This window comes from Centrocercus urophasianus, unplaced genomic scaffold, assembly GCF_019232065.1.
Source record: "Centrocercus urophasianus isolate 14NV4802_14NV808 unplaced genomic scaffold, USGS_Curo_1.0 seq_16, whole genome shotgun sequence".
NCBI classification, from domain to species: domain Eukaryota; kingdom Metazoa; phylum Chordata; class Aves; order Galliformes; family Phasianidae; genus Centrocercus; species Centrocercus urophasianus.
Genome location: NW_024884711.1, coordinates 1,550,662 through 1,568,386, shown reverse-complemented (window position 1 = coordinate 1,568,386; position 17,725 = coordinate 1,550,662). Strand labels below are relative to the sequence as shown.

Genomic DNA, 17,725 nt, shown 5'->3' with positions numbered 1-17,725 from the left:
AGCTTTCTAAAGATTACAAAATGAGCTAAGTGTACAGCAGTCAATGTATAGGAACTGGCAACCACACAAGAACTGGTTTTATAACACACAATAGAGTAATTAAAACCTAACTTTACTAATAACTATACTCAATTTCCATCAGAACACAGCTCTTCCAGGTATCCCACCAGCTATGAAATGTCAAAAAGGAAATGAAAGTCACAGAAAGCTACCTTTTTATTATGGATATATTGTTTCATACTCAAAAACTTTCATCCATCATTAAGACATAATAACTGTAACTACAACTGCGGAATAAAAAGGTAAATTAAAAAATAAAATCTTGGTGCTGACCACAGGTAACATAGGGATGCATTTTACAGATGCAGTGGATGCACTTTATTTAATTTAATGCTTACTGTACAACTCAATATAGAACATTGTGCTGCTTGTTTGACACTGGATGCTAAAGTATTTTGAGAGTATTTGACCACATACAGCTTTTCCCTATTTTCTCTTTAATAAGACTTCCCTTTCCTCTCTATAAGCCTTCACTAAGGTTAAAAAACTCAGGTGAATTTACAAAATTCTTTCATTAGCTCTAATGGAAGATGTATGTTCAAATTCCTTCTTAATGTTCTCTCAAGAACTTTTTTTGACCTCAGTAAAACAAGAGAAAAAATGTGAAAAGAAGACTCAATTAATGAAGTCATGATATGTCAACACTTTTAGAAATTCCTTAAGGCAAGTACTGGAGTTTTTATTCATTTTACAGCATCTGCAACAGTGAGGTCCTTCTTCTGAAATGCTTTGGTGAAGGAAAAAAAAAAAAGAAAAGAAAAAAGGCTGCTCAATTCAAGGCCTGCATGTATCTGCTACTGGATCAATAGATTAAAATTGCTTACATTATTAGTGCTGAGACCACATCCTTGAACAGTGCTTTCATTTACTGACACCTTGTTTGGATTATTCTGTTCTGTCATAAGAAAAGATGAGCCTTTTGGGAACAGTCGATCAAATGTAATTTGCTCTGTCACTCACCCATTCCTGCTATTGTGTCTTCAACAGGAAAGGAAATTGAAGATGAGAGAGTAGACCCTGAGCCACAGACAATCACCAAAATCGACCACAGAGTGCTCTTTGACCAGCACTGAGTATCCTTCTCTCATATTTTTCCAACTTAAATTGCTTTACATAAATCTGAATACATTTCCAGGCAAACCAAGGCCATTATAGAGTATCCTAAATTATTGAGATCATCACCAGGGGAAAAATTCATCTGCAATATTGCATTTTACTTCAAGTGATGATGACCACATGTGACCACTTCTCATGGAAACAATTACTTACAATTACTTGCAATTAACGCAGTCCTAATCACATGCAGAATTTGGTCCAAGTACCAAGATTAATGCACACCTATCTGCATTTTGATATTCCCATTAAAGACGTTCTTTCTTCTTTCTTTGTTGAATCTTTTTCAACCATACATATATGTTGTCTAGGGAACTATTAGCAGTAGGTCAAAAGAATTTAAACAACACCTGCAACCAAATGTGTAATGATCCTCATAGGAAAAAGCATGCATTTTTTTTTTTGAAAGTATATAAAATTATGCTAGATGGCATTAAAAGTGACCAGTTTTGCAACAGAATAAACATCTCTCATATGTGATAGCTCAAAGTCCTAGCCTGTTCATGTATGAACTTCCTCCTCAGGTAAAAGAGCTTGTTAACCTAAGCACAAGGTTACAAAGAGGCAGCTGCAAAATGCTTACCTGCACAGTGCTGCTCAGGTATCCACTGCACTCTCAGCCCTTCCCGCTGGCAGGCTCGAGCATAAGCCAGGAACGACTCGCAGAAGCAGTTTTTATGGACTGGGCACTCACACATGTCTGTCACACACGACCTGGAGAACAAAGCCCCAAAACAAATAAGCAAGGAAAGATTTTTGCAGGAATCTCACTGAGGTTTGAATCCTGCACTCTCCCAGTCACTTGGAGTTCAACAGGTCAACCCTACAGCCAATTTGTGCTAAGTGGCAAGAAAGGTAAATGCTTTTGTGCTGCAAAGGGCTCATCTCTTTTTTGATGCAGAGAGAGCTACAGAGCAACAGGGAGAGAACCACACAGGAACAGAGAGAGATGTGTGAATAATAACTAAAATGTCAGACAGAGAGCAGTAAGACCACAGAGGGAGGAAGCAAGCTCCATTTTTGCAATGAACTGCATCAACACACAGAAAAAGATTCTTCTTATTCCCTGGAAAGAGATAATGTAATAGAATTATTAGTAATTATGACAGCAGTATTAAATAGGTGACTTGAGCAGTTGATGAATACATGACCTTCCATGAGAACTGGTGCCTTCTCCCCAGGTTGCCTTCAGCTTCTCCTGACTCTGAAGACCCCAAAGCATGTATATATGTGTTTTCTATCCTGTACTACTGCTAAATGACAAACTTTATAAAGGAGCTGGGCTGATGCAGCATAACTGAGCAGTTCTTATGCTAGGAAACCATATAGGCACTTGTCAATAGCACCATCTCCTTACATTGTGAAAGATGCAATCACCATAAAACATGGCAGGAGAAAAGCTGCTAACATGACCCTAAGCAAAACTGGTAGCCTGTGTCACCACTGTACTCCAAATTAGCTCACCCAGAATGCATATGCCCATTTGGCACAGTCTAAAATACAACTGGCAAGAGACAGGAGATTTGCAGTTGACAGTTTCTGCATATGCAAAATTCTTAAGTGCTTCTGCAGATATGCAAATGTACGTTCAGCATTGCCAAGTATCTGCTGCTCTGCACGAAGGCAGCGACAAGGTGTGAGACCACACACTCAGCCCTTGGAGAAACAAAGCCTTGGTTCCTCTGCCTTCCTGGGAGTGCTCTGGACCCTGGGGGTCAGTAGGTATGAGCCTCCTGAACCTTGCACACCCATGTCTTCTATCCATTTCTGAGAGGATAATGTGAGGCCTCTCTAGAACTAGGGGTTGAAGTCACATGTGAGATCTCCATATTAATTGCTGTTGCTGTAGATTCAAAGATTCAACTGTCTTTAGGAAAAGGATGGGTACGAGCTGCCTTATTCAGAAACATCTCCCATAGCCAGTGCTTGAAAAGGAGAAAGTATTTCAGACAAAGTCATCTACAGCCTTTGTGCCCATAGGATACTCTGGAGTCATTGGGAGCCCTTTCTTTAAAACTAGGAGAGAGGTTTACTTGCTTTCAAACACAGACAAGCTTCTTTCTTCACATCCAACAATGGACCCTTGTTGGAGTACCTGTCTATTTCAACGACTTTTCATATGGTCATATATTCAGTTCTGCCTGATGGTTCCATCAACTTTTTACCATTTCTCCTCTCAATGAATCTCCATCATGAAATTACCTAAAAATTCAATGCAGTGAGTAAGCAACATAAGTGCTAGTGTAAAAAAAGCTGTCCTGCACTTATTGATATAGACATGATATGCATATAGAATTACTTCTAATTGAATCTATAGCATGTTTGCATTTACAGAACTGTGATTTTCATTTGTATTAAGCATTACTTTCCCAGGACACTGTAGTTATACTTCAGTTTAGTTCTGGGGTAGGTCCTTTCACATCTAGTCCAGTACCAGAAATTGCTGCATAGGTATCCCAGCTGTAAGGAATGGATCAACAATGCCCTTGACGCTGTCATCCTAGCAGATAAAAGACCTCACATAAGCATAAAGGGTCACTTTTTTAATGTGACACGCTAACTTCACACTGTTTGCTTCAGCACAGTGTGCCTGTAGTCTCTTACTAGCATCCTGTTATGCCCATAGCAGGCACCACTTCATGCTCCCATGCCATTTAGGATTTGTATGCCTCATTTTACAGATAAGTACATGCTTGCTTCCTACTGTAGCAAATTATCACCAAGAACATCTGTAATAATGCCCACAGTCAGTTATCAAAATACCATTTCATCATCTTTTTGTTTCTGTGCTATTATCAATCAGTCACATTTTGTGGCTTTCCACTGAGATTTAGTTATTATCAATGTCCAAGGTCTTTAGGGATGCTAGCCAGCATCAGCCTGGTAACACATTCACACAATTCCTGTCTTAGAAATTACCAAACACAAAACCTGAGGTACTTACTCTGTTTTTGAGAGCACAGATACATTTTTTAGCATTACTCAGAGGGGGGTGCTACCCCCTGGAATGAGTTTATACAGCTTCATCTAGCTCAGGTGCTTGTATCAAGTCAGAAAATCTCTAGGTTCACCATCAGTCACTCATTCTTTTTAATTAATGGCATGCTCATGGCAAGGCTAGCACTCACTTTGTCCAGTCCTGGGCATGGTTTGGACAATCAGGGGGCAAGGGAACTGTTCACAGTTTGTGGGATGGCAGCATAGCAAACACATTGAGCTTAGCCTCTGCATGCACTCTATGCTATATCATTAGCCCTTGGCATGGAAACAGCCATGGGCATCCAAACAGTCTCCAGTTTGTCTGAGATCAGCACTGTTTGCTAATGAGTTCAGTATGGGTGTCCAGTAAGGAAAGTAGCACGACACATTCAGCACTTTCTGGTTCATTTCAGTTTTAGCTAATTGTTTGTGTATTTTTGTTCTCCTGAAGTGTTTTATCCTGGTGACACTGCTGGGCTCACTCCCTAGTCTTGGCCAAGGAGAAATCATCAGACTGCAGGTTTTTTTATGGATGAATTACAACTGCTAATTACACTTAAGGGTAAATGATTATGAAAAATGATACTAAAGGAAATTATAACCATACCATTCAAGTTTAGTCAGTCAATATATATGTTTATTTTTTTTTAAGAAATTAATTGGTGGCAAGTTTAATGCACTGACATTAATTGTAGTGGGATGGATTGGCAGTTGGGTGGGGAGAAAAGGGGGCCTGTTATGTCACTTCCGAAATCAGAGTGCTGAGGGGATTCTTCGTAAGATACATTTGCAAAATTTTTCTTGTAAGCTGTCCTAATCCTTTCCTCTTTCTCTTCTTTCAACAATCTTTGATATTCCTACACTTTTTTTTTAGACCTCCCCATTGGCACATTTCAGAATTTTTTGTTTCTTTAAATTCTGCCTCCTCTTCACTCCTTCTCTGAAACTGATACATGGATTCAGTGACTGTAACTGCATGTATGCAGAGGTTGTGGCTTATACGTACTCTCAACCCACTGTTCAAACAACAAAAAAATGTGCTTTTACTAAAAACCTGGAATTAAGCTGACAGTGAAGCTCTACTGTCAATTTACCATACTGTCCACTGGTGGAAACTTTGGGTCTTCCACGGTGTTGTGACTTTTCCAAGACCACAACATTTGCTTTAGTTAACTAAGTGAGAGTGCATTTAAAACATCAAAAGATTAAAGTCATAAAACAATAATCCCACAGGAAGACTGCAGCGGAAGTTACTTATAAAATGAAGCCATTTTACTGACTATGAAAATACACACAGGATACTTCATGCAGCCTTAACTCTTCCCACAGTGAAATCATTGAGAAGCATTTTGTCATTCAAGCTCATGCTCTCTTGAAAAAATCAATCCCAATTGCAAGAGTAAGATACTCATATACATACTTACACGTGGAACATGTGCAACAGCAGGCTTTTGCTGTTCAGCCCTTTTCTCTGCATAGTAGTTGAGATAATCAGTGAGAACACTCAAGAACACTGAATGAATAAAAGGCTCTGACATTGTTCACGTCCAACTAGGGAAAAGGTGCTGTTCTTCCTGTGAGCCCTCCTTCAAAAAGCACGTTATTTGGAGTCCTGGCTCTGAATGAATACCAAAGCACAGCCAACCTCTCAATCCTCCACTGGCACTATGAGCCTTGCTGTTATTCCTTTTGATGCTGCCTGCACTGCCTGCAGGGTCTGTGTTAGAGATGCTGCTAATTGGGTGCCTGTAATCACTGTTTCAAAGGGAAATCCATGAAAGTGAAGGCATCCGGCAGCTGGGGGACACACCTTGGAAGGAGACACATATATACACACGCTGCTTCCACATCTTCAAAGTGAACTGCATGCGTACGCTCCTTCGGCAACAGCCCTTTTTCACATTAAACCATGGAAAGTCTCCAAGTCCCACAAAGGGCAAAGAACCGAGTCCCGTGCTACATGAAAAAGAAGAAGGAAGGAAGATCAGGGCAGTGAATCCTACAGCCTTTGTCTGTGACATGCAGGACTGAAACTGCAGATGTTTGGTGTCACATACTGAACATCAGCTGTCCTCTTCACTTTGGAGTGCCACAACTCAGGCCATGTTCGGATGCACAGTGCCTCTTGTTCAGTTTCTCTCATTTCTCAGCAAGAATGTGGTGTAGTACAGTTTTCAAACCTTTTGGTGCCTTCAGGCAGTGGTACCATGCAGAAAAAAATCATGGCACCTTCACTGTTCTGCTCAGCAGACACTGCAAAAGCTCTTGGAAATGGTGCATCACTGCCCCAGTTTTGTGTGTGTGAAAACTGAGGCATCAGGTATTGAAGATGCTTGTTCTTAGCAGAGATAAGCTGTGTGCTTAGAAATTCCAAAGCCTGAAGGGCCATCTGCCTAAGAGGAGGATTAAATTCCAGTCCCACCAGCCTGTGAGAGACGTTTTAGAAGAACGTACAGAAGAACGTATAGGAGTTTCAGTACAAGGTTGGCCAAATTTAGCACTGGTTTTGAAAACAGCCAAACTCTACACAACAGCCAGGTTGTATTCCTAAAGTCACAATGGAGTGCTCACAATTCAGCAGCAAAACTCAGGATTCATTTTTCCTAATCCCACATTTTCCCCATTTATAGGAAAAAAATAAAGCCAATGGCTCCTGTCTGTAGGTACATTGTTAAAAGAAAGTTTGTGTGGCTTGTTTTTCCTACCAAGTTTCAATAAATTGCCACTACTTATTTCTCCCGCTAGAGAAGCGATTTTAATAGAAAATGAACCATACTCCAAAACATAATGTAATAGCTCATGCTGTTGTAAACTGTTTTGCATGTTTAACCTTTCTGAAGTATTGAAGCTTGTTATTTAGAGCTGGAGACTTTTTATAGCTTTGAGGCTTGAGATCAGAGCTTTGAGATCATTCTCACTTTCTCCAGAACTTACTGATTTTAATACAAAAGTAACAGACAACTCACAAAGGAGGTAATTTTGCAGGCTATGGAAAATACAGAAGTCCTTACACCAGTCCTTACATCAGCTGAGCATTCATTCAGAGCAGTTGCCAAGGGGACAGATTGTTTCATGCAGTGGACAGTCACTCTCATGAATTATATTTTTCTAAGACCACATAACTGGATAACTGTACCTGCACATTTCTCTGTGCTTTTCTTACACATTCTAACAATGATAGCATTTCCTTAAATTTGAGATCTAAGAAAGGCATCTACATCACTGTTAAGTCATCACTGCTTCAAACCATTTTTCTGTTAAGTGGAAAAGTGTCCGGAATAAGCGGCAGGCAATCTACATGCATTTTGTACTGGATATCCCTTCCATGGCATTAGAACTCCCCTATCACTGATCTGGCTCAGTAAATAAATAAATAAAATCTAAAAGCATGAGTACAGAAACGGAAACCACAGCACATCTTCTGTGAGCACTGCATATCAGATCTATTGCACGCATATGTTTTCCATGGGGAAGTCTCATTCACGTAAGAAGAGCCCTGGCCATAATGCTTGATAATATCAGCATTATTTTTGGCAGATTGCAAAGGAATTCGCAACAGTGGGCATTTGAACCATGAGTTCAAATTTCATTCCGATCCCTCTTTTTTTTTTTTTATTTTATTTGTAAATTTGAGTCAACCATGGATTGCATTGCTATGTGAATCCCAGAAGAAAGAAATAATAAAATATGAAACTTTACCAAAGAGGAAGAGCTCTGTATGATCTAATATCTTTTGGGCACAGCCCCCATTTTGCATACACACTGAAGATTTCTAATTTAACTGAATGCCAATGTTCCTGCTCCAGATATAGACTTGGCACTCGGAGCCAATTAAACAGAATCACACAAGATATCCACATCCATCTCTGCCTTGCCAAGGCACTCTACTGTAGCATTTGTTTAGAGAAGTAGGGTTGACTTGGGAAAAGGATGTTTTAAATGAAAGCGATAATTATTGTTTGCAATTTCCAACATAGCAGAGACAGACAGTAATTCAATTTTGATTTCTTTGCATATACAGTTCCTTTAAAAGAAGTCAGAACCCATACTTTCCTCACAAAGGGTAAGCAAAAATGACATTTTCCAGTGACGCTGAAGAAGTGAAGGTCCATACAGCCTTCTGAAAAAGCATACTGTGCTGCACAATAGCGCCATAAACCTGCACTGCTTGCTGCCAAATGCATTATCCAAAAGTCCTTTGAAATTGCCAAAGAGAGTGTTCTGTGTATATTTTTAACTTTTATATAAAGAGCACGCTATGCCAGATTTGTGCTTTACTGCCTTAACCAATGTTACCCACAAGAATATGGTAAAAAGAACAACGATACGTTCTAGAACATTGTCTAAAACGACATCAAATTGAAGTTCTAAGGACACCTCTAGCCTGTCATCCCATTTATAATCTTCCCTGACTACGTAGTAACAGTGGTAAAGGCACTTAAAAGGAGAGAAGGTGGAAAAAACAAACACAAAACCGAAAACCAACCTTCCCTACTTCTTTCTTCATGATAATTCTCCAAATAGTGCGTCAAGTAGTCTTTTTCTATCCTGTACTTGGACCCATACAGGCTCTGCATCTTTAAATGTTCTTTCTGATCCTGAGAATGGAAAGGTTGGCTTAAATCCCTCCATGGGGAAAAAGCCCAGCCACAACTGAGGAAGACAATGGAGTCCCACGCTGGGCTCTGAGAAGCATCTGTATGACTCAGAATATTTCCTAGAGATGAAGGTTACAGTACAGTTGAGCAGCTGACTTGTTACTTTAACAGAGAGCAAATTATTGCTCAAAAAACTCCAACAGAATAGAAAAGCATCATTTGCAACCCTGGAAAAAATTGACCCCTTTCAGTCCCGCTCACTTTCAGAAAGAGGAAGAATTTTTCCCTTCTGTTATTCTGTCGCAGTTGTGCTGAGCCATGCCGGGGTTTAACCTTTAAAGTCATGGCATGTAAGAGAAATACCCGCACGCATGAATCTAGTTGGATTTCCTATATAACATATGCCTCAAAGTGAAACAGTTAAAAACAACTTCTCTGCGCACTTGTCAAAATTTTTCATCCGGAATCACTATCAAAAAGAAGACATACAACATGTATTTCTTTGTACATTTCAAGGAAGGGCCCAGTATCACGCTGAGACATGTTCATCAATAATTGCTTTCTTCTTCTTGCTTACTCAGGCAGTATGAAACAAGTTGTCCCACTTTGTTTGGTGGCATTACTACAAACAGAATGCCTAGTTTGTACCTCTAATTGTGAAAAACAAGAACCCTCCTAACTCTGCTCTAGAACACAGAGTTTCCAAAATCATTATAAAGAAGCCACATGCAATAAAGAGTTTAGATCAACAAAAAAACAAACAAACAAACAACAAAAACATAGATGAAAATTTAGAACTACCTAGAACCTGACACTGTAGGTTCAAAAGGTGGAACCTGATCTCTGAAGATATGTATTTCTTTAGTTAATTAATACCCACCGCCATCCACTTGCAAACATACATCAGAGAACTGGTGAAAGTTACAGCAGCAGTATGTCTAATGCTACGGCTGATCAGGTGTTTGTGCAAAGCTTTCTGGCAAAAAGTCTTGGCATGCTGACATCTTAATATTCAAAGTCAACTCCTACGGGATTTTCTACCAAAAACCCTAACTTTCATGGCCCCAGTGTTCTAAGGACTGCAGCCCATGTGCTCATTACTCATTCTCTCTGGCTAAAGCTGTAAACACGGCTGCAGTCTTTCAACCACATCAACCTATTTTCTGCCTCAAGAACCTCATCATGTCTCTCTGGAGTCACAACCTAGACAAATTCCCAAACTTCACAATCCTCTGTTTTGAATTTATTAAACCAGTAAGATTTCTTATTATTTATCCTTCTCACTATTTATCCTCTTTTAACATAATGCAGCAGTATTCACACCACTTCAGTTGATCACATCATACCAGCATTTCAAATGTGTATAGAAAGGCTTTCTTACGAGATGAAAATATAGAGAAAATGTCCTAGTGGACCTTCTGAATATGCAAACCAGTACTTTTAAATTGCCATTCTGCTTGCCACCTGCACAAGTTTAGCTTAGCACTTAGCTGCTAATGTGAATTTAGGATTTTCAGTGTACTCTGGTGCAGCTAGAGTAACATGGAAAATCCATCTTATTTTGCAGTTTTTGTATATAACTGACATGAATGTTTCTCTTTTTCTCTGTGTCTAGGATCAAATTATAAAAAAGATTCTACCCAGTCTCCAGTTCTTCAAGTGGAGACTGAATAGTCGTATCTTCTCTACACAAAAGAAAGTGACAGTCAATCCAGGAAGAAAGGACGTGTTAATATCTAACTTTGTAACATTCGAGTGATGCTTTCAACCAACAGCAAACTTTGGTTTTGTGTTTTGTACATGGCAAATGAACAAGGATTATGCTAAGTGAATCTAATATGACTGCATCAACTTTCACTTTAGTAGACAGAGGGCCCCTTAGTGTATTCTGTGTGACAGTTCTCACCCAAGGAAAACCAGAGTTTTGCCAAGAGTTTATAAACATCCTTGACAGAACCTCAAAAATTATTCAGAGGTTTTAAAGTCGTGGCTCCAGAGCAACACAAACCATCTAGAGATTGCCATAGTCGTGAAATAGCCACATAAAATACCACAAGATTTAAATCTTCTGAAATGAAAATTCAAAACAGAAAATCTCCTTTTCTCTACCAACTAAATATACTGTGGCCCTGCCATGCTGTCATGAAAGTATGTCATATTCAATAACAAGCACAAAGAACAGGATGCAGGAAATATTTCCATTGTACAAATATATTCTGAAGTTATCTTCAGCTTTTGATGATGATTCACTGTGTATATTTCCAAGGAGTTCTTGTGGTATAATAATAAACAGAAACTCATAATCTTAAACTTTGTGTATTGCAGTTTGTGGCTTAACTCAATTAACTACAGTCAAGCATATTTTTCCTCTAGGTGGCTGCAGAGCATTTAAAAAATTGCTAGCTCCAGATAGAATACAAAATAGAGAGAGTAAAGGAAAGAGTAGACAGGAGACTACAACTCAGAAAACAGCCTAACTCCTCATCTTCCTTCCTTTACAAAGCAGAATCCAAAATCTCATTTCAGCAGTCAGGCTCACAGTGAGCATGTCATACTTTCACACTCACACTGCATTTCATCTCAGATACTTCACACTTTGCTCTTCACCAGAGATAACAGGACTTGCAAGAAGTGGCACAAGAGCCAGCTTATTTGTTCAGAAAACACTCTCTTCCTGGTTTTATGACTTCCTGTGTGGTCTTGGCCCAGACCCACAGGAAGATGTAGGCACATTAAAGTATGATTTAGGTAGAGTTCATACACCCAATTCCAAAAGTGTGGTCCTGGCTCACTTGCCCTGGCAAGGCATCCTGACACTGCTAGAGACACAGTACTTGCTTTTACATCTCTTTGTACACATATGCTTTTATTCCACATGTTCCTAAGGTGGCATTGGCAACGGCAGGCAGAAGCCCAACTGGCATCTCAACCCGGAGGGCATCAGTGCACAGAGAAGTGCTGTATAACAGCAGTGGCAACGCTGCCACGGTTCTGTTCCAGATTCAACAGATCAGGGAGTGAGTGTAACAGTTCAATAGCGACCCAGCACTCAGCCAGGAGGCAGAAACCTGGCTACTAATGGCTGATCTCTGAATAGTTTGTCTTAGCCTGCACTTCATGCCTAGAAAGCTTTTGATGAGTGGCACTCTGCAAGGTACCACAGTCGTTTAATCTTCTTAAGTGCAAGATCTCAACTGTAAAACACCATACAGAGCCTGAAAACACTGTTTGTGAAGTGCTGGCTCCAGTGAAATCAATGGGAATTTTCCTACTGGCAACACAGGAGCTAAGACCCAAGACTGTCATCAGCCTTTCTCACTGCACTTCAAGGCTTTGAAGGATCCAGACTCTTTCAGGGCATGGCTATACATTAAATTCAATCTTCCTGAATTAAAATGCTGTGAATTAAAATTTCCTGTACTAGACATAGTGACTCCACAACACATTGGCCTTGCCTGGGAGCCACAGGAACCCACATGGATGTTGTAAAGTCAGAATGACCTAATTCTGGGTGAGGTGGAATGAGATGATGTGAGGATACAGAGCCAAGGTTTGTTCTCCTTCACGACAAACTTACCTTTCAGAGTGTTGGCTTGGGCACAGTAATTTACTCAGCTAAATACAAAGACACCTCTGATGTGAATCAGCAAGTCTTTAAAGAGAAATACTGACCTTGACCACGAGCAAACCCTCCCTATCACAAAATGATCACAATTTCATTATCTCCACACTTTCGAAATATTTTCTTGCTACTTCATTGGTGATGACCAGTGCCGAAGGTAATAATATTACTTCTGAGGTTTGTTTTGTATAAAAAGTCCTGAACGTGTAAGTTTGATTTTGCTTCTTTTTGTTGGCTAGGCAGAGACTCTACAAAAGAGGTCTGTGCCTGTTGTTAGCCACTCTGAGCACACTGCCTGATGGAGCCATAAAGCAATTCATTCTCCATCACTTTTCTCTCTGCAACATCTTCCTGGCCTTTCCTCACAACAGCAGAGAAATCTCAACGTTGTACCAATTAGTTTTGAAGCTTGCTGTCAAACTTGGCAGTGGTTTCAAGCTACTTTCAAGCTTTCTCACCAAAGTCTGTGGGCAGAAATTTTCGACTGGCTACTCCTTTCAGTCTTCAGAAACAAGGAAGCGGCACAGCTGTGGTGAAGCAGCAACACAGCACAGCTCCTAAAAAGAAGCCCAGCTGGCAGGAGAGGGAAATACAGAAGGAAGAGCTGTTACTGGAGGTTACACAGGCTTCATAGCTCATGCTCTCCCTGAGTCCTTCGGAACCACGATGTTTGGAGTCCGTACCCCCGGGAGGCCACAGATTTCTTCCCTCTGAGATGAGCATGTGGCATCTTAGTAGTTTGCTGCTCCCATGGATCTTTCTACAGGTGAGAAGCCTGAGGGCCCATGTGAAAGCACGGGCGGATTAGCTCTGTCAAAACAAAGATCCTGATTTTGTGCCAGTAAGGGAAAAAAGGAGGCAGCAGGGAAAATATAAAACAGAGTGTATGATATATAGAAGGAAAATTGTTTTTTAATAGAATCTTTTCAAAGTTTTCCATTAAACTTCAGTTGCTTGCAGTGCAAGTTTTGGAATGCAACTCCCTCATCCCCTCAGGATGGTCTGCATTTTATTACGTTAGTTAGGAAGCCTAGCTTAGTCCTAGCAGAGCTACTGTACTAAACATTTCAATCTCAAGCCAGTGTGGCAGTAAAAACCACTCCTGACTGATTTTCAGCCACTATTTTGGGGCCAGTAATTTAACACATTTTTTATCACGTGCAGAGGAAATGTTTATTACCAAGCAGTAAGTAAACCAGAACTATCACATCATAATGAATGAGAGGATATGCACTCAAATGTTACTTGTATGATCAATAGATTTCAGCTGAGACACCTAACCAGAATGAGCAAAGGGATATGTCAGAGGAGCAGAGGAGGTGGTGGTCATGAGTCAATGGAGATGAACTAAGCAACAAGAGAGCACTAGAAGCTCTTCCCTTTCTTCCTTCCTTCTTTCCCTCCTTCCCCATTTCAGTAATGCAGGAATACGTTAGGAATGTTAGGAATAGCTGTGCTGAAAGTAGGGGGAAGGCAGTCACAGAGGAAACAAACTTGGAAGCTGGATGAGAGGCAGTGCCATAAGTCTGCCACAGGGGAGCATGCGAGGGTGTGGAATGAGCTGTTATACACCCATCATACATGAGTCCCATCTTCTCAAGGTGCATCATCTTAACTTTCTTCAGTAAAGTTTGTGCCTTCTGATTTGATTCCTGACAAATTCTTCAAAAACGGCTATAGACAGTGATGTGGTTTCTCTGAAGTGATTTCTCTGGATGCAGTCAGCTTTGAACCACTGCTTTCTCAGTTTCTCCTGCAGATATATGGCCCAGGACTCATTTCTCTGAGCTGCAACATGGCGGTCCTTGAATGGTGTCTAGAGAGATCTATTCCTCAAAATAATGCAGAAGAAACACTTCAGTATGTGTATGTATCTGTGACTTTGTGTATGGGTATTCAGATTTGATCCTTTTCTGCTGCTAGGTAAGTAACATAACAGTCTGTGCATTGCACTTCAGGTTAGACAGCCATGTTTACTCAGTTGCCCTTCCTGTGTTGCACTTGATATTCTGTTTGCTAGAACAACAGCACAAGAGGATCACAAATTTTAACAATGGTTTCCTTACCAAATAGGTTGATGAAATCATCTAACACTTCCATGGAGATTTGTGCGTCTCCAGCACACTCCACATGGATGTCAACTGTTGTCAGACCATACTTCTGTTAGTAAAGAATAGCACCATGTATGCATTCAGAGTTTCTTCATATCTTAACATCGTCTTAGGGAGATTATATTATTGTTAGCGTCAAACCCAGTGGTTCTTAGAGGTCCCTTTATGTAACAGTAGCAGCAGCCATGGAAAGAAAGAATCAGGAGGCAACATAGTTCTTGATCCCATCTGAGCGAGGAGTACAAAGGGAATCATCACGTCTGCGTGAAGAGAGTGATGGTGATGGAATATTAACAGAAGAGGCCGAGTCCCCAGAGTCAAACACTGTGGGAATGAGTAAAAGCCACAGAAGGAAATGGAGGCTAAAGAGAAAGGCCCAGTAAATATCTGCAGATGCTGTCATCTGAAATGCAGGCTGAACCAACGAGGATGTAGTCACACACTCATGTAGCACCTACTAGCCTTGAAAAAAAAGTGAAAAAAGCAGCCTCACTGGTGGAGGAATATTCCTTTTAAGATCAAAAGTCAAGCAGCAATAAAATCCGTGTCAAAAAACATAGACAGAGGAGGTTGTGCATGCTCACTTGTGAACATCTGCACAGAGAAGCCTCTTAAGTAACCATGCAAGAGCATGGAAGAAACATCTGCAGTGTGTAGACCACCAGCTGTGCAGTAATAATACTTTGAATATCCAGAGTGCCTTTCATCTGAATACTGCAAAGCATTTTCCAAACAAATTAAGCTTCACAACACCACTGTGAGCTTCTTATTTAATGGTAGGATTATTTCATCCTGCACCAAAATGCTATTGCCGCCAGAATGAAAAGTAACACCTGTTTATCATCTCGCAGAAATGAACAATTTTCATGATGAGAAGTGACAAAAAGGCTGTAAGTTAAAGTGCAGGAAGACTTGAGGTAGCCAGAATTAAATGCTTAGAAATTAAAACAGAGTATTACCCCCCTTTATTTGTTATGCAAAGTGTAACATTAATTTTTATGCCCACATGCTCTTACTCTTCAGTCTTTATTTCACACTGGGAAGAGAAGACTTCCTTGAGTACATACTTGTTGTATACAGATGTGCTAAGAAGTACAGAGCATACCTTTCTTGGTTGTGTACACTCAATAAAATGTATTGCTGTGCACTGCAAATAGCTTTCCTTTGTACTCCTTCAGATCTGTTTTTATAAGCCATCTTGATGGTTATATTAGAGCACAGCCTTCCAAGACAGCATGCCATCTTGTAAGTTCTAAAACAAATTTCTTGCTGTGTGCTTTCAGCCCCATAGGGTACCCCATGTAAGTAGTTCTATCCTGACACTGCTGGATTTGCAGGATTTGACTCAAGCACAAGGAGAAAGGTTGAAGAATGTGTCACTTGCAGATAGGAAATATTACAGACACCCCATTATGTTTTCCTCTCTCTGCCTAATATATCCACTTTTCAATCGCATTGAAATGTTAGTGGAAGAAACAGTTTGATGAGCAAATTGTAGCAGCAAAAAAGACTAGTTACAGTTAAGTTATGTACAGGCAGAACGATGCATATATCAGATAAGCCATTTGAGTTCTTCTAAGTTAAAGAAATATACATCTTTAAAATGTAAAATGAGTTTATCTATGCTAGACACTAGCATCCTAGGTTCTTCACCTGCAGGGAAGGCTTTTTACTATAATGGGTAAGTTGAAAAATAGCTGGACTTGCAAATGGATAACTGAATTTTTAATGTCCAAAAACCCCTAACAATGTCTTAAGCAAAAAGCTCTAGCTTCATCTAAAGAGTCTATTTTATAAATATCTACAATGATTATGTCCAAGCTGGTTCCATCTGGGCATGTGGTTAACCTCAGACCAACTTCTCCCTTCTTCTGAGAAGCTGGTTATAGGAGGACACTGCCTGGCTTGAGAAAAGAAGGCTCTTTCATGGTTAAGATTTTCCAATAACACTCAGTGTTGGTATAACTCTGTCCTGTTGAAGCCCAGGGTGAAATTTTTTGCCTGCAATGCCAGGTAAGGTTGGCCAGTACCAGCTGCTTTTGACGTCTCATCCTACACGACTAGCTCTGAAAACGTTCTCTCATACTTACACACTGATTTTTCTCCAAAAAGAGCTGTTTCTTTTCTCCATGGATGCAACTGAACACCTGTGCCAAGTTACTTACTATCCCGCCAGGACTGACTACTTCATTTCAAATAAACCATAAAATGGCATGAATTACTTGGGGAGAATTAAATGTTCCCTTTCAGTACATGCCTTCATTAGTTTTTTTTCCCCTTGTATGCCAGTTTTGTATGTTTGTTTCGTATATGACTTTCCTCAACCAGATTTCAAAATAGTGAATTGAAGATCAACTCTTAAAAATAAAAGATACCCTTCTCAGTTCTATCATATGTAGCATCACCAATAGCATAAGCAGCCATCTACTTTTTGATACATGATCTCAACCAGCCTGCAGCCTCACCAAACTCATGCCAACAGTATATGAAAGTGCTAGAGACTTTGAAAGGTTTCTGTCCGCTGAAATATTAACATTTCTTACTAAGATCTATTCCATTTTATTTTCTGAGACATATAATTTGAGTTTTATTTTGTGTTTCGGTTTGCATAAAACTCAGAACAGAGATGGTAACAAAGTTGAGACCTAAGCCATATACTCACCAGTTGAAATGATACCACTGCATTTCCAAGACAAGGAGAACCAAAATCTTTGATTCCAGACCCTACATCTGTTCCAATTTAGTAACAAACTAAACTCATTCTCCATCCCCCATAAGCATATCCACACATACACACAATGGAACACTCAATTTTAAGGACATTTGCCTCTGGATCCACATTGGGCCACTGCTAGATTCCAGACACAACCATAAATCAGTGCAGTTTCACTAGAAAGAACAGAGATTCAAAGAGAGCTCCAGGCAAGGATCTCTACCCAGCTTTCCTAGCTTCAAATCTGGCTCTGTGGTAAAACGTTATATTTATTTTCAGCAGCAGAATAATATCACTTACATTCATAGTCTCACCAGGGACAATTTATGAGATATTTCCCTTAATCCCTCCTACATCTGGTCCTTCACAAAGCTTGCATCTTTCTTCAGAAACAGCATGAAAAATGCTAATTCTGCTTTGAACCTTCCATTTTACAAATACAGTAGCAAGAACAACAAGAATTGCTGGCAAGGTCAGCAAGGCAGAGCCTCTGCTCTAGGGACACTGGAGGCCATGAGTTTGCCTGACC

The 17,725-nt window shown here is 40.1% G+C and overlaps 1 protein-coding gene across 1 annotated transcript in view; it reads right to left on the bottom strand.

Annotated features, from left to right (window-relative positions):
• Nucleotides 1–17,725, bottom strand: part of BMPER (BMP binding endothelial regulator) — a 143,197-nt gene that overhangs the window by 3,737 nt on the left and 121,735 nt on the right. Inside the window, exon 14 of the mRNA XM_042817593.1 lies at nucleotides 1,757–1,887. Coding sequence (XP_042673527.1) covers nucleotides 1,757–1,887 — 131 coding nt within the window. The remainder of the gene's footprint in view (nucleotides 1–1,756; nucleotides 1,888–17,725) is intronic.